The 17,392-nt window shown below is 39.4% G+C and overlaps 1 protein-coding gene across 2 annotated transcripts; it reads right to left on the reverse strand.

The window, feature by feature from the left end:
* Window positions 1-881: 881 nt before the first annotated feature.
* On the reverse strand, window positions 882-16,963 carry MFSD9 (major facilitator superfamily domain containing 9). Of its 2 annotated transcripts, none has more exons than XM_023536583.1 (6): window positions 16,437-16,963; window positions 14,906-14,993; window positions 13,664-13,707; window positions 8,831-8,960; window positions 6,629-6,781; window positions 882-5,612 (listed from the first exon to the last, which is right to left on the reverse strand). In XM_023536583.1, the coding sequence occupies exons 2-6, from the start codon at window positions 14,973-14,975 to the stop codon at window positions 4,837-4,839; spliced, it is 1,173 nt and encodes a 390-aa protein (XP_023392351.1). In that variant the 5' UTR covers window positions 14,976-14,993; window positions 16,437-16,963; the 3' UTR covers window positions 882-4,836. The 2 variants fall into 2 exon arrangements, with proteins under 2 accessions (XP_023392351.1, XP_023392350.1); XM_023536582.1 differs by having other exon boundaries at window positions 6,629-6,838; window positions 16,437-16,959.
* Between the last annotated feature and the right edge of the window lie 429 nt (window positions 16,964-17,392).

Raw genomic sequence — 17,392 nt, forward strand, 5'->3', positions numbered from 1 at the left:
CTTCCTTTTTTATAACATTATTAGATTCTACACATTATATATGGGAGAGAATATGGAGTTAAAACCCTTTAAATATGATAACGGTCTAAATTTCAGTAATACAAAAAGATCCCCAACACTTGGTAAATGACTCTCTCGGTTCAAATAACACTTGATCCAACCAAAGTTCCAATATAATTATAGAATGTTGATAGGTCTTTGATGTTTAATAAATTTGATTTGAACTGCCTGTAAGTGAAAATTCAGGACTTAATTTTTACATATAATTCTAAGGACCAACTATTCTGAAGTTATGCCATTTAGCAAAAAAAAAGTAGAAATTAACCCAAAGTCTGATACTTTTAAAAACATATTTTGTGTATATGCCTCCAAATTATCTGGGCTGAAATTCCCATAGCTTTCTGATCCTTTTTGTTTTCAAAATTTTTCCTCATTTTTTCCTAATAAAATTCTATTTTACTACCTGTAAGAATAGTCAATTAGTTGTGGGTCAGTTTTCTTCTTACCTGTATGGTTAGGGAATGAGTTTTTCTGTGTAGAGTTAAAATATGAACTGTAACAGATGATCAAATTTTAAGTATACACAGCATATTATTCTGAATGGTTCAGAACCTACTTCAGGGCCTTTCAGTTTGTCATGGAGGTTTTTACAGGGACCCATTATTCTTGTAGGGTGTAGAAATGTCCCCCCGTGAGATGCCCAGTAGACAGAACGCCAAACACATCAGTGGTGATTTTTTTTGTTTTTTACTACTGTAAAAAAAAAAACCTTGAATTAAATATACAAATGTTTTTCTCCTTTTTAAATTGAGTCAAGTACAAGTGGTAACTAAATTTATAATGTAAATGAGAATTTCTGTATCCAGTAATGGTAACTCAGCTTGCCAAAGAGAAATTTTATATATTTATAAAGAGAAAATTTATATATATATACACACGCACACATGCTCACTGACAAAGAATTTCTCCTAGTTCCTGTGAAATGTACAAAAGTTTAAATATTAAGTCACATGCAAATATTTAATCACTTATGTAGAAAATATTTCACATGAAACCAGGACAGCACCAGAAATTCCAATTTTTATATTTATAAATATATAAACCATTCTCATTTGTACTAAATAGGATCATGATAGCTGGAATTCATGAATGATAAGAATTTAAGCATATTAAAATTTTCAGTTCTTTAAGTTTCAAATACATATAGTATCTCAAACTAGGCTAATACTGTAATTATATTAGAAAAACCTGATTTCAGGAATAAAGGTTATAATAGGTTCATTAATTTTCTAAATGTAAGCAGACTCTTGGCTCAAAGATAACATGTACTCTGAAATATTAAATGCTACCTTCTCAAGCCAACCCAAACACACACACAAATTAGGTTAATGTCAACCATTGTCTTACCAAACGATATTTAAAGATTATGCAGGTAATTTTAGGTTTTCATAACACAGTTTTGGGTACCTGATCAAAACTGTTTACTGTATTTGCTTCCTTAACTACCTTATATGTAATGTTTTAAAATGTTACTATTTGAGCACCTGATTAATTAGAAACAAACCCTAGTGTGATGACATGCTGAAACTATTTGCTTGCCGTCAGTGTAGAATAAATTTCAAATTACGTACATATTTGGTATTAGCATGTGGTTGTTAAAGACAAAAGCTTGCTGTTTTTACTAAGATGTTTCAGCAGACTGGAGTTTAGAATTTTCAAGCACTTCAGGACCCTGACTTAAAAATATGTATCAGGATACAATGGCTTCTAAAAATCATAATTTGTTACACTTCATTATAATTTTTAAAGGATTTTATTAAGAAAAATGATTACCATGTAACTGGCAAGTTCTTCAGGAAAAAATTAGGCCTGAAAAAAAGTTTTTCAATCCACTGCCTTGTTCCAAGAAGAGCAGCATTATATATGCATTATCCTGGCTAGATCCATGGTAACCTATTTTAAGATTTTATAAAGACCCAGACCAGACACTTAGATATCACCCACAGTCCCTCCTGAAATCTCCATGAAGGCCACACCCTGACAGTCACCAGGCCTTCTGGATGCTGCCCCTATCTGCTTCCCTCAGTGCTCCGACCACCTCTCCCTCAGGCTCCTCTGGATTACTTCCCCAAAGTCCAGATCTTTGTAAACCACACAGGTCTGCGGTGCACTCTCCAGCACTAACCCTTCAGTGGCGCCCCGTCATCTGTCAGAGCACAAGCTCACCCTGAGCATGGAAGACGAGCCCTTTCAAATCTAAGGCCATGATTCTCCATGCTGGTGTGCATGAAGAACACAGGGCACTTTAGAGCCCGGTTCCCTGGGGCCAGGACATGCTCTGGGCATCAAGTGACTCAAATATGCAGCCAGGGTAGAGAACCAATGATTCTAGTCCTTTTCCTTGTCTCTAGGCATAATTCTTGTCGGACCTTTCTGCTCCAGGAGGCCAGAGGCCTGGGATTTGGAGCGCTGCACATGCTGCTCTCATAGCCAGGCATACTCTACTCCCTTTCTGGATTCTGCACATCCCTGTTGACATGAAGGCAGAGGTATACCTTCCCTCCGTGGAAAAGGCCAAGCCTTTTGGAAAACTGAGCCCTGAGGATGTTTCACAGTTGTGCTTGGCATAATGTTGAAAGGGTGCCATTTCCTTTATAAACTTTTCAGACAAGTTCAATGCCTCTAAAGGTTCCATACAATATTAAGTTGAACCATATGACACTGCAGATATTTTGATTTACAAAAATAGCAATTTCATGTGGCTCAATCTAGTATTTTGAAAAGGATTACAGAAGTTACTCAAGAGAGTTTAAAAACAACACAATCTTTAATTGAGCAATTTACTTCCCCTGAGATCGCATTCTATAAAGTATACAAATACTGTCCCTTAGAGCAGTGGTTTTCAAATTTTACTGTGCATACGAAGCAACTGGGTAACTTGTGAAAATGGTCCCCAGCATGTCTGAGGTGGAATGTGAGCATCTATCTGTTCCAGGAGATGCTGATGCTGCTGGTCCCCCAGGACACACCCTGAATAGCAGCAATGCATCAGACTATTTAAGAAGGGCTGTAAAAAAATACTTATCTGAAAAGAAAAAAATCACATGAACAAAATACTAAAATCACCAGCAGAGAATAACAAAAGCATTTCTCCACTCTCTATACAAAGATCAACCTTTGGTTTTCAGTATTTCCATGAACCTAATTGTAAAGACTTATCAAGTTAATGGGATTTTATTTAACTTCAAAAATAAAGTGCTATGATTTCAAAAATAAAAACATGGCTATACTTAAGAGCTTCTAAGAAACCTGTCCACTTCTGAGGGTGAAATCTTTGGAGAAATTCTTCTGAAATTCTACTTCATTGCAAAAACCCTTGAATATTTATTGTCCTTCTGCGTCTAACATCCATGACGAGGTGGTGTGCTCCTTGAGGACAAGGCCATTCTATACCATATTTCGGTATCTTTGAAAGCACTGAGCACTTGTCTAAAAGTTCAGAATTACAACACTTAATAAAAAGTCTGTATTTTTCTCGCAGTTAGGTAGGAGAAAGGACAATCTTCAAATTTCCAATAGATTATCATATTAAAAATTTTGAGTTTACCCCATATTGAAATTCTAAAACTACAGAAATCTTTCTTCTGCTTTCCATACAGAAAGTATTAAAGTGATGGCAAATTAGTGTGTTACAATCATAAGTGCGTGAGGTTGAAAGCAGGAGTAATATTGTGGTGGACTAATTAAGAGGACTGAAAGGAATGTGCACTTTGGGAGTCTGTGAAAAAAAGAGAGGGAGCTCCTAAATAATTTTTATTGATAACTGATGTCGCCCATAGTCAGGAAGTGTCCTGACAATGCCTCCCTGCGAGCCTGCACCCACCCTGACTCTGGGCCCCGCAGGTATTAATTTTGGAAGAGCAGGAAAAGGCACATGGATACATGTCCCAGTAGACTAACAAAGCTCTTCTGTTCACAGTCTGATATTAAAATGAAGGAAATAATTTTCAACATAAGACACTGAAGAATTAAGTCCCTCCAGTAAGGTACGACACCCTATTCTCTCACTGTGCATAAAACGAAATGGGGTATAACACTGAGAGCTGGGGAAATTGGTGCTACACAATTTTAACAAACAGTCCAAACTGAGTTAGTTATCCATAAAAACAACCTAGTCTCTAGGTTTTACTCTAATAGAAACCAGTATGTCTCAGAATGATCATTTTTCTACCTCCATGAGAAACTGCTGCAAGTGGTCCTTATTAAATACAGTAGATGTCTGGGCCTCACCTAGGCCCACAGAAATAGTCTGCAGGGGTGAGGCTGGGCACCTGATTTCTAACCAAGTCCCCAGGTAGAAGCAGCATTCACAACCTTGATATGATGTAAGTAACAGGCCGTTTTTGATATAGCAGCTTCTTCATTGTGTAGGATTCTAATAGTAGAAAAGCTCCCTCTTAGCTTATACAATTGAACTGCAATGAAATCTGTGTCCCATCTGATTAACACTTTCCCTATTTTTATTTAGTGAAACCTTGGGTCTCTTCCCTTCTTGCACATATCACGTTCTGGTATCACCACTATTCCTGTAGCTGGGATCTTTCTCCCCTTCATTTAACCTCCCTAGCCCATAAGGAGAGAGACTTTTAGGCAAATGTTTTAATACCTTTCCCTTTGGCAAGGCTCTGAATTCTGATCAGCCTAAATGCAGAGCTGAGTGCTGACCTGGATGCCTGCTTACACCACCCACTCTTTGCAAAGCCCGCTTCTTGTCACGGCCTCTGTCCCTTAATCACATACCTTGGATTTTGCTTCTTCCTGTTGTACAAACCCATTCTATTCACTTTTTAATTGATCACTCCTATCACCACCATAGTGAGGTTTGTTTAGTGACATGATGAAAATAGCCACCAAGGCTAATGCAGCCCCTAGACTGGGGGGGCCGCAAGGGCTGACCTCCTGGGCAACTCCCGAGAGGAGGGGCGCGATGACCCGGCCCACCGCTGTCACTGACTGCCCCACGCCTATAAGGGTGCCGCTGGCCTGGGCTCCACCCACGGTCAGCTGGAGGTCCGTGATGCAAGTCCTGCCGATGGCCGTGGAGAAGGACAGGAGCGTGGAGGACAGGATGACGGCCGCCATGGTACGGGCGGTGGAGAAGAGCAGGAGCAGCAGGAAGGTGAGTGTGCTGGAGTGCAGCAGGACCCTATGGGAGTTGTGCCCATACAGCCGCATGAGGGGCCCCAGGGCTAAGCCGGCCAGGGCCCCCAGGGCGCTGCTGTAACTGATGAGGTAGCCTGCGGTCTTGGGGCTCACCTTGAAGCGTTCCTCCAGGGCCAAGACAAAATTACTGTAGTACAGCATGACTGCCACGGCCATCAGCAAGCGCACCAGAAATATTTCCCACATTTCAGAAAATATCAGGCCCTTCATGACCTGCAGGGTTGACAGGACCGCCATCCGGGGCGGCCTGGCGGTCCTCCCACTCGTGGGGCCCGCTTCCTGCACTTCGTAGTCTGTCTTTCCCAAAAGTCCACGGTTCTTACTCAATCGCAGGCCATTCTTTGTATTGCTGACTTTTATTTCACTCCATGGAAACAGCCAAACAAGACCTGTTAAAATGGCACAGTCTGGTAAAGGCACGGGAGGAAACCTGGTCACACCAAACAGTCACATGCTTGAAACCATTTTATCTAGATTCACAATGATTCATCAGACCTCTCCTCCTGGCCGAGGTTACAGGTTAAACTGGCAGACAATCATAAGGTATCTGATGAGGACTGAGATTAAGCTCATGTACTTTGCTTCCCAAGTCTGGTATCCCAACCTCATGGAATTATCACTCAACCTGTTGTCCTAAATGTAAAGATTTGAAAAGCTGCAATAAAGTAGATTATCATTATATTTTTAAAAAATTGAACAGCATGAATCCTCCCATTTATAAAGCTGTTAATCGAAGGGTCGGTTGTGCACCAGTCTCTGGGCAAAGAGGTTCATCTAAGGAATTCATAGCCCAGTCGGCCTTCTTTCATTCATCGGATATCACTGAACACTGGCTATCTGTCTGTGTTCCAGGCAAAGGTGACAGCAGTGAGCAAATGTGAACCCTTGGAGAATTTACTTTCTAATTATGTGTGTTGGGGGAAGAGAGGAACAGCAAGAAAACACATTGACAATATAATTTCTGAAGTGCTATGAAGAAATTCAGATATTTTAGACAGAATGATCCGAGGAGGACTCTCTAAGGAAGCAAATATTGGAGACTTGAATGATAAGAAGAGCCTATACAGATACGTGGGAAGAATGATGCAGGTGGAAGGAGGAACAAATTACAAGGCCATCCTGTGGGAATAAGGCTGGCATGTGAGGTCAACCAGGAAGCCACTGTGGCCAGGGGTGTGGGGCCAACATCCTCCACCCTCTGCCACCAAGGCTGAGAGACACACGTGCTTTAGCATGCTGGGAGCCCACTGGGGAGGTCTGCAGCAGGGATGATGTGGGTTTTCACTCCTGAATAATGAATCTGCCTCATCTACGAAAAACAAATTGTAAGGGGATAAAAGTAGGTAGGCTGGTTAGCATGAAGGCATAAACGAGACAATCTTCTCTTGATTAAGTGGGAACTTACCAGCATTGAGAATGAAGACAGAAAAACAGATGAAGCACGTTATATAAAATCCATCGTCTAGCTCAGTAAGATATCCACCAACCATGGGGCCCAAGATGAAGCCCACACTAGACGCTGTGTTGAACTGTCCCATCACTAATGGCCGCTCCTTTTCTGCAACCAGATCAGAAAGCAGAGCCCTTGAAATGGACAGTGTGTGTTTGAAAATACCTGTTAGGGGACAAGAGACATGCTCTGTAACATTTTCCAGGTCAAAAGTACCTCGCTGGTGATCCTGCCCTTCACCTCTATCCCTCACGGAGATCTGGCCTCCACTATCTTTACACCTGAGGCCTGCGGGTGCCATCCCACTGTGACGACTTCTGGCTGGTCACCTCATCTCTGGTAACCAAGCTCCAGAATCCTCAGCTTGCCTGCTTCCCATCATGAGATCCCAGGGTCTCATCTTCTCTGTTATCCCGGCACAATTCATGGTGGTTTCTATATAGAGATTTATCATTCTTTATTCATAAATTTGGTGGATAAACATTTTCTGCATGCCCACTATTTGTTCAGCATAGACCATGACCCTGAGGGTAATGTAAGGAACAAAGAGGAACACCAAAAAAAAAAAAAAAAAAAAGGCAAATATCCCTGTCTTCACAGAGCCTGCACATCTATATGAAGGGGGTCAAGGGTTATGGAAGGAAATAGAACAGGGAAGAAGGACAGAAAGACAGGGAGTAAAAATATAAAAACATGATGACAGACATTTAACCCAGCAGACCCCAACCTTTTTGGTACCAGGGGCAGGTGTTCTTATGAGAATCTAATGCCTGATGACTTGAGGTGGAACTGAGTGATGCTAGCGCTGGGGAGCGGTTGCAAATACAGATGAAGCTTTGCTTGCTCATCGGCTACTCCCCCCCTGCCATGCAGCCCAGTTCCTAACAGGCCACAGACCAGTACCAGTCGGCGGCCTGGGGATTAGGAACCCCTGATATAACCAATACCAACTCATGTTCTACTAGCAGGAGGCTTGCAAATTTGTCGACTAAACAAACTAAAAGCTGTGAAAGGACTTAATAAGAGATTAAAGAGTATGTAACTTTATATTCCTCATACTTCTGCTGATAGATTTGACTGTATACACCCACACACCTCATAATCACACTCACAAACAGACTGGCAGAATCTGATGACACAAGTTGCCCACTATTCTGATCAACAAATAGTAGGTCCTGCTAATACTGCTGACAAGTCTGGATAAATGATCCTAAGTGTAAAGGGATACAATGGTTTCCAGGGAGTTCCTCGAAGATTGGTTAGATTTTGTGTGTAGTGGTGGGGCTTGTTACGGTGACTGATCACATTCACAGCAAAGACCTTCTGAAACCATTTGTCAACAAGAAGGCACAGCATAGGTTTTGGAGGGTGAACTCAAAAGGCTTGTCCACCAGGGTAGCAGGGTCTGTGCTCTCATCAGTAAGATGAGAAAGAAACATGAAAATTCCAGGGCCCTAATCACGAAGAAAGGCAAAAAAGGAATAAAGAGCTTCCACAGTAATTACCCACCCACCACTCACAGGTGATATTTCAAAGAACGGACAAAATATTTCGATGAATGGACAAAATGAAAGTTATTTCAAAAATGGTAGAAACATTCAAGATCAGTCAGGAAACAGAAAACTAACCCTTGAGCCATGACACTGCAATCCTAGTGTCTCCTGCCCCTCCCCCACTCCCACCAAAGCAACAGCTAGACTTGCAGAAGGCTACAGGAAAGCTACAGTGGCCAATCTCAATTTGAAGTCAGGAAGCCCAACATGAAAACTATAAACTTGCTGAGGGACAGGGCGTAAGCATGGTACTGGTTAAAGACACTGAGCACATTCTTCCTGAGAGGACAGAGGTCAGAGGGAAGGAGATGGGACCTGTGGCAGTGGTGGCAGAGTTGTGCACAGTGACCGACACAGAGGGCTCCGGGCTCTGTTGCGTTCAGGGTTTGTAGATCTGGACAAGTCAGCAGAGCCTGACTGATGCTAAGTGCTCAATCAGGGGCAGCAGCTGGTGTGACACTTGTAACTGATATTGCCAGTGTGGCTTCTTTACATACGCTGTAATCAAAGAGGCACTCTTTGGGACACAAGAGGGACAGGCTCCCTCTGTATGTGGAAGTAATTTATTTTGAAGGAAGGCACACAGGCAGGGACAAGAACTCACCCACGGGGATTCTAGCGAGGGCAAATAGGAACACATTGGTGGAGGCTCCAAGGATAAGGTAACCCAGGGCACTGAACAGAATGCAGACCAGCAGCGAGGCCCGCCTCCCGATCACATCGCTCCAGCAGCCCTGCGGAAGCAAGAAACGCAACCGTTCTGTGATTCATGGTAAACTCATCACCACGAAAATGACCCCAAACGAGCCCACTGGAAAATGTCAGGGGTTCTGGCTAAGGTCCTCAGATGCTCAACTCTGTTCTGCCAGTTGTCAGAGTAAGTTATTTTCTCTGCTCTTCCACAAGCTGAGTGGGAAAACACAACATTGTTTTATCAAAAAAAAAAAAAAAATAGAAAAGAAAAAAAAAGCCTAAGATATCAAAGAAAGCATCTGTGATGATTTAGTAGCTGAGAATGGGTGGAGAAATGGTGAAGTATAATTTAGAAAGCCTTGGTTTTGTCATTATCATTACTTCATTCATCTCAACTCCTCAGTAACCATGTTCAATTCAGTTTAGAAATTTAGAAAATGCTGAAAAACAAAATTAATATATAAAAATACTTCACAATCCTCAAATTTACAAATGATATATTTTTGACAAAATACAATACACTATATTTTGTAACTTGCTTTTCTACTTAATAATACATCTCAAACATTCCGTTATTAAAATTTTGCCATTATCTTTTTCTTTTTTTTGCTTAAGAGTGTCTGTTCTCTACCATCATGACAACCATGGATTTTATCATTAATTCTATCAATCCAACAGATTAAAATGATTTCTCATTGCTCCACTGTGAATCTTTGATTACTATTGAGATGCAACTTTTCCCACATTATATTTTTCTTTTAGTTTTATTGATGTAATTGACATATAGCTCTGTAAAAGTTTAAGGTGTACAGCATAATGACTTGACTTACATATATTGCAAAATGATAAGTTAACATCTGTCATCTCATAAAAACAGCAAAACATTTTTTCTTTGTGTTGAGAACATTTAGGATTTACTCTTAATAACTCTCAAATATACAATATAGTGTTTGCTATAGTCGTCACATTGTACGTGACATCCCAGCACTTATTTATAACTGGAAGTTTGTACCTTCCGACCACCTTCACCCACTTCATTCACCCCTGCTTCTAGTAACCACAAATTTGATCTCTTGCTCTCAAAAAACTCATTCAAAATATACTCATTCAAAAATAAATTTTTTAGACTCCACATATAAGTGAGATCATACAGTATTTGTCTTCTTTTGTCTGATTTATCTCACTTAGCATAATGCCCTCGAAGTCTATCCATGTTGTCACAAATGGCAGGATTTCCTTCTTTTAATGACCAAATAGTATTCCACTGTGTGTATATATATATGTATATCCTTTATCTATTCATCTATTGATGGACACTTAGGTTGTTTCCATGTCTTGGCTATTGTAAATAATGCTTCAATGAACATGTGCAGGTATCTTTTTGAACTAGTGATTTCACTTCCTTTGAATATATACCCAGAAATGGGATCGCTGTAATTCTATTTTTAATTTTTTGAGGAACCTCCACACTGTTTTCCATAATAGCTGCACCAATTTACATTTCTACCAGAAGCACACAAGGGTTCCCTTTTCTCCACATCCTCGCCAGCATTTATTTCTTGTCTTTTTGATGATAGCCATTCTAACAGGTATGAGGTGATATCTCACTGTGGTTTTAATTTGCACTTATCTGATGATTAGTGGTGTTGAGTATCTTTTCACATACCTGTTGGCCATTTGAATATCTTCTTTGGAAAAATGTCTATTCGTGTCCTTTGTCAATTTTTTAATTTAATTGGATTATTTCTTTTTCTGCTATTCGGTTGTATGAGTTCTTTTCAGCAGTCCCAGCAAACCGCCTAGCCAAAACAAACCTCCCTTGCAGACTGAAAGTTCTGGCTTTCAAAGATGCAACCAGAGGTCACCAGTGAGGCTTCTGAGAAAGCTCTTTAGAGGTGGGGAAGTGTACTGGCAAACAATCTTCTCCTCTTCTCCCTACCTGCTCAGAACACTCCCATGATGCCGGAGGTTGACAGATGTCTAGCTGAGGATGGCTGCGTAGGACGCCAGGAGCCTGGGTGTCCGGGAGCACCTCACACCCCTGGGCAGCTTTGGTGGCCACTGCACTGTTTATCTTTGCACTTGGGCAGTGCTCTGTCCACACAGATGGACACAGGCCCGACTGATGAGCCCGGTTTAACCACGGCATCTCCACGTTGACCTGCTTTATATATTGAGGTTCTGGATACGTCTTTGTTTAAAAAAACTTTAATTGTCTTAAAATAAAAATCACTAAACACTGTAACAGTAATGGAGCACTATCTGAGAAGAGTCAGGCCAGGCTCTCCAGTGCTGTGCTCCTGGGCTGGCTAGAGGTGGTCCATATGACATCCTGTGTCCTTCCTTCTCAGTGATGTGCAATGCCTTTACCAACTTCACGAATGAACCATATCATTCAAGCCTGCCTCTCTGCCTTGCCAAAATCCAACTATCCCTGTTTGTGCCCTTCCCTCATTTTTATTGATGTGTTTAGCTTCTTCTTGAGGACCCAAAAGATATCTTTACCTAAGGATATAAACTGTCATAAAATTTCTTTATAAAATAATTGAGGGTAATTCTTCCAAATTACTGTTAGCTTTTTACAAATACCACCAATCTTTTCCCCCCAATTTTCAATAGATTTTAAAAATTCTCCACACTCTTTCGATGTGGATAAGAGGTCATCGGCCTCCTTGAGTTCATAGGGTAGTGGTAGCATCTGGAAGAAACACCCTGGGCCCTGGGCCAGGCTGTCTGGGTTCAACTCTGAATTCATCACTCCATATACCACAGACATATTAGTTAACGTAATTACATATAGAAGAATATCTCTAGGCCCAAGTTTCTCTATCTGTAAAATAGAGATAATAATAGTTAACCGCCTCTGAGATTTTTCTACCCCTTGACACTTGCTATAGGCTTTACAAAAAATCAGTCATTAAAGACACAAACCATCAAAGATGTGTGGTTGAGAGTAGTTATTATGAGGACTGAATGAAATAAAGTGTTCAGAACAGGGTCTGACACATAATAAATACTTAATAAATGCTAGTCATTTTTATTAAAATGCATATAATAACATTAGTCAAATCTGACAGTACATCTTCATAAAGATTTGTTTTTAAATTTAAAATAATTTCATAAAACATAACGAAAATACATGTTTATAAAAGCACTGGTTAAAAGGAAATTTTGATTAGGTATTCCTCTATCTGTAGGATTTCTAAGGAGGTTCTCATTAAATTATGGCTACGAGGTATATGAAACACGCTTTTTAAGCACAAATATAACAAAATGAAAAACATTTGATAAAGAATATTGGGCCATAGCTGTCAACAAAAATTCACATTAACAAAAATGCTTCTATGTGCCAGGTGCTCTGATAGATGTGAGTGATAAAGCATCAAATCGAATCTGGTCTTTATTCTAAGGAATTTTAGAGTCTAGTAGGAACAAAGCATTTGACTGATTAAAATTTATGTGACTTAACTGATCTATGTACACATATCAAGTATTTTGGTAGTGAGTTCCCAAATAAAAGAGAAAAGATGTTTCTTAAGACTAAGCAAATTCTTCTCTCTCAAGAAAGAATATGAAATATAATGTGTTGCCCCATAAGCAAGTGCATTAGTCTCCTGTCAATCTGATGTTCATTATCTATTTACTGTTTTAGAGCATTGAGGCACTGATAACTATCAGGAAAAAAATAATATGGGCTTACAGTGTGGGTACTGAGATTCGGTGACTTCATTAAATTATTTAAAGTTTGTGAGCCTTTATTTCCTCCTGTATAATAAAGGGAGATAACAAACTACTTTGCTGGGTCATTGCAAAGGTTAAGTGAGAATAAAATTATTGTTATATAAACTTAATATAGGAAAGACGAAAAAAAAATAAATCAGGGAGTAACTAGTTATTTAAGAATTTATTATGGAATCTGAATTTCTTTTATATTTTAAAACATATTTTATAAGCAAGCCACTCTTGGGAAGCACAGTGCTCTATCTATATCGAGTTCACTAAGAGTGAAACCACCAGCCAGTTATCTAGACCAAGGTCACGGCTGATCAATCCAGGGACTAAACTGACTGTTATGCTTGACTTGCTTGATTCACTGGACACTGGTGTCTTAAGACCAGAATGGCCACAGTGGGGTAAACAAGAGAGAGAAGGGGCAGATTAGTTAAGAATTCTGAATTTCAACAACTGAGTGGTCCGATGTGGGAGAGACAAGCTCAGCTCTGGGTCTTTCTATCCCATGTTGTAGATACACAACCAACCACTCTAAATGGCTCCTTCCGTCTATACACTTAAGTTTTATAATTAATAAGTCATATAGTTCAAAATGTACAACTTCAAGTAGAATCCTAGAAGTCTGAATGGCTTTGATCACTGTCAATTAATTGAAACAAATGATAACATTGGTAATAACCTTTTGTTTATATTCTTTTTCCTAGTAAAAAGTCAGCAGGGAGTCATGGAAAGAAGATGGTTCAACATGGTTTAAAAGTGGGTTCTCATTATGACTCCATGTGTTCAGAAGAAGCCATCTGACTCCTTTTGGCCAATGTCTTCTCAGATGTCAAGTGAGGAAGACAGATGACTAAAGGATCCTTCTTGATCTAATGACATTGGATACCTGAATCACCTGCACATCTACTTTTGGTGAAATTCAAGCCCCTGATTTCACCCCAGCCATGCTGCATGGCCCTCAGAATGTACACCTATGCTTTCGAGATCCATTTCCAGATGGAACATGACTTACCACCAACGTACTGGAAAAGAGCTGCAAGATGCCATAAGAAGAGCCTGCAAAAAAAGGAACAACATCCATAAAAGGAGCTAGACACATCTCAAGATTGGATTAGTCTGGTGACAATTACATAGACGTTAATGGAAAAATGGGGGGGGGGGAATCATTTTAAAAAAAAGAAAATACCACACTTATTTTTCAGCTGGAAGAGTATAAGTAATACAATTTTTAATAAAAGGCTTTTGAAATAAAATTAAAGGCAAGCAGGAGAGACTAAAGGCAAGGGTTGCTCTTAGGGACCATGAGAGAAAGTCCTTTCACTATGTGAGAGGTGTGTGACTCCGACAGAGAAGACTGCATGGAGTGTTTCAGTAAAAATCTGAAACCTAGAAAAATTCTACTAAGTCTTAAAATTTAAACATTATCTCATATGTCTCTAGCATTTCAGTTTTCTTAAAATGCTTTAGTTTTATAAAGAACTTACAAAGTTTTATGGAGTCTTTTTACCTCCATTATATCACATAACATGTCTCTTCTGCTCTTCACAAAAACCTTTATGCTGCTGGGTGGTCCAGTATAAGTCCGAGTATACTCTTCGAGGAAAATACAAATCATGGCATGGACTAGGACTTAACTGAATATTACGTACAAAACTGTTCCAAAACATCTGCTTATCCAGCTTGCGAATGATCAAGGGCTGTTAGTCTTAACAATCTTTCATTAATTAGCATAGTCCCAAGCCCTGCTATTCCCTGTCTCTTTGGTAAATCAATGACTTCCAGATGGTGAGTTTATGCTGCACAGGTAGGGACATCCTACAGCCCTCTAAGATGTGGTGCTGGTGGTGTGGGAAGTCTGTGACTGATTTGCAAAGGCTCACCCCAATCCCTTGCCTGCACAGTGTCATTTCTATAGATTATGTTTCTCTGGCCTCTGACAATAGGTCACAGATTCCTATAGGCAGGAGTCTGAACCTTTAACCACACAGCCAGTTTCTTGGAGAGGTCAAGTGGTACCTGTAACATCATTGGTGGTACGGGCCACGTAAATAATGCTAAATCTCAAAACCTCTCTGAACACAGGTAGTCTAGGAAAAGATGCTCCAGGGTAATATTTTGAAATAGTTTGAAAATACATTTTATCCCATTTTTAATTTACCTTTGGATAATATTTAGCTATGAGACTGATTTAAAGTACTTAGTTCAGGGGATTTAAAATCTAGTTCTCTGAAAATGTGCACCATTAACCACTTACCTACTATTCCAGCAACTGTTGGGCTTGCTCCAAGAGACTTGATGTGAAGGCTCAATAATGGGACAACCATGCTGACACCAAACAAATCCTAAACAAAACAATGATTAACTCAAATTAGAAATGGAAGGCTTGGTATTTTTTAAAGTGGTGATCCTAAAATAATTTTACAAATAAAACCACTACCTAAACCTTTGAGCACACAAGAGATCATAACTGTATTCTGTACTATGTTATACTTCTCAGGTTAAAGTTACCAAGGATCCAAATACATTATAACAACTGCTACCTGTAAATGTCTGGCCCATCCTGACCGAGTTCCATTTTAACTTTGGCTTCTTTGTAATTGATCCCTAATATTCAAGGAGGATGTGCTACGGAAGTTCTTTAAATTTTTTTTTTTGTGGGTAATGAGTGGGAAAGGAGGTAGTGATGATGTATATTTCTTGGCAAAGTAGCATATACTTAATAATATGGGTTTCTTCCCATAGTTAGGAAAGGTGGCTGATCCACAGCTTATAGCCTTACAAGGTAATACCTGAAAGGAAGGTCTCAGTAAAGCAGAAAGGAGCGAGAAGTCTGGTATATTAACGGAAGGCCACATTCTGTAGCTAAGTCACAGCTAAGTGCATGCATTTTGGGGTCAGCAAGACAGTTCTCAATTCCAACTCCACTCCTTACTGATAAGCATGTGGCCTTGGAAAGTTATGTAATGTTACCAAGCACTAGTGCTGTCATCTGTAAAAAACAGGGATACTGGCACCTGCCTTGGAGAAATACGATCTACATTAAGAGACATAATGGTTGAGAAAGGTCTGATACACGGCAGAAATACAAACATATATTCTCTTTTCTTCAGTTCTGGGAATAAGTATTGACCCTTTTGGCTAGGTATTGAGTTAATAGAAAGACTTAACTTTCCTTTTAAGCATTGCTCTCATTTCTATTTCACTTGGTTACTTGCTACAATTGGTTTAGGAGAAGCAAAACATATAACACATGCAAGAGTTTTCTTTATATTCAATCTGAATTTATTTTTCTATAATACTGGTTAAACAGAAAGAAATGCATGAAAAATATATTTTCTTTGGGCCCACAATCTTCTGCTCTCTGCTTTTCTTGGTGTCTGTACATTCACTGAATTATAGCAACATAAACATCCAAATACACTTTTCAGTGGTTTTTCCCATGGTTACAGCATTAGATGGCTATATCATTTATATCCAGTAATCTAAAATAGCTCACATATTTATACTGCCAGACCTATGGTACCGGAACTATTATTTTTAAGATTAAAGTTGTCTCCCCTTATCTATGGGGTATATGTCCTAAGACCCCCCAAGTGGATGCCTGAGACCAAACTCTATATACACTATGTTTTTTTCCTATTCACAGATACCCATGATACATAAGTTTAATTTATAAATTAGTCACAGTAAGATCAATTATAAAATAGATCAATTTTAACAATATACTATAATAAAAGTTACATGAATGTAATCTCTTTCAAAATATCTTACTGTACTGTACTCACCTGTCTTGTGATGATGAGAGATGATACAATGCCTATGTGATGAGATGAAGTAGGGTGGATGATGTACACATTGTGACATAGTATTAGGCTGCTATAAGGATTAGCTGAACACTAGCAATCTTATAACCAAGACAGCTACTAAGAGACCAACATGAATATGCAAGACAAAGGGATGATTCACGTCTACGGTAGGAGAGTCACATCACGAGATTTTATCGCGCTACTCAGAATGGCATGCAATTTAAAACTTATGAATTATTTCTGGAATTTTCCACTTAATATTTTTGGATGGAAGTTGACCACAGATAACTGAAACTGCAGAAAGCAAAACCATGGATAAGGAGAAACTACCATACTTAAAATTTCCTTTGGGTCTGAGCCAATTTCTTTTGGACTTTACTGTCAGCTTTGTCCCATCAGCCTACTCATATTTTATATCATTTAAACAACTCAAGACACATCGGTTACCTATTGCATCTTCTGGATCTTTAAGGAAACTCAACTGTCCAACAAGATTCCCACCCCCCAAAAAAAAGAAAGAAATCTCCATACTGCTTGTCATTTAATATTCAAATGATTATTCTAAATAAAGAATGGGAGAATCTCATTTAGGCTGAGATTTATGGAAGATAAGTATAAAAACATAGACTCCTAAGCAGTGACAAATGATCAGTATTATTTTAATACTTTGTGAGCCTGAAAAATATCCTCTTTTTCCAAGGAGGTTGGCTGCTAGCTCTTTGCTGCAGGCAAGTTCTGTTCTAAAACTGTCTTCTACTTTACAAGGCAATTTCCAATTTGACACCTGGAAATCAAGTGAGAGGGGGCCACTTACCTCTTTCACGGGACATCTACGACTCTAAACAGAAACTGATGAATACATTAGTTTCAGGATCTTTTTCAGGTTAGGAGCCCAAGTATTTCTTGATTAGGGGATTATAGCAATAAAAATGAAT

The sequence above is a fragment of the Pteropus vampyrus genome, unplaced genomic scaffold, assembly GCF_000151845.1.
Source record: "Pteropus vampyrus isolate Shadow unplaced genomic scaffold, Pvam_2.0 Scaffold160, whole genome shotgun sequence".
NCBI classification, from domain to species: Eukaryota; Metazoa; Chordata; class Mammalia; order Chiroptera; family Pteropodidae; genus Pteropus; species Pteropus vampyrus.

What these genes read in the sequence shown, in the direction of transcription:
- MFSD9 (XM_023536582.1), bottom strand. Translation starts at nt 14,975, where the DNA reads ATGGTTGTCCCATTATTGAGCCTTCACATCAAGTCTCTTGGAGCAAGC. An exon ending in TCTTTTCCAGTACGTTGGTG is followed by an intron (nt 8,961 to 13,663) that starts GTAAGTCATGTT and finishes TTGCTTCCGCAG; the next exon opens with GGCTGCTGGAGCGATGTGAT. An exon ending in CCTCGCTAGAATCCCCGTGG is followed by an intron (nt 6,839 to 8,830) that starts GTGAGTTCTTGT and finishes GTCCCCTAACAG; the next exon opens with GTATTTTCAAACACACACTG.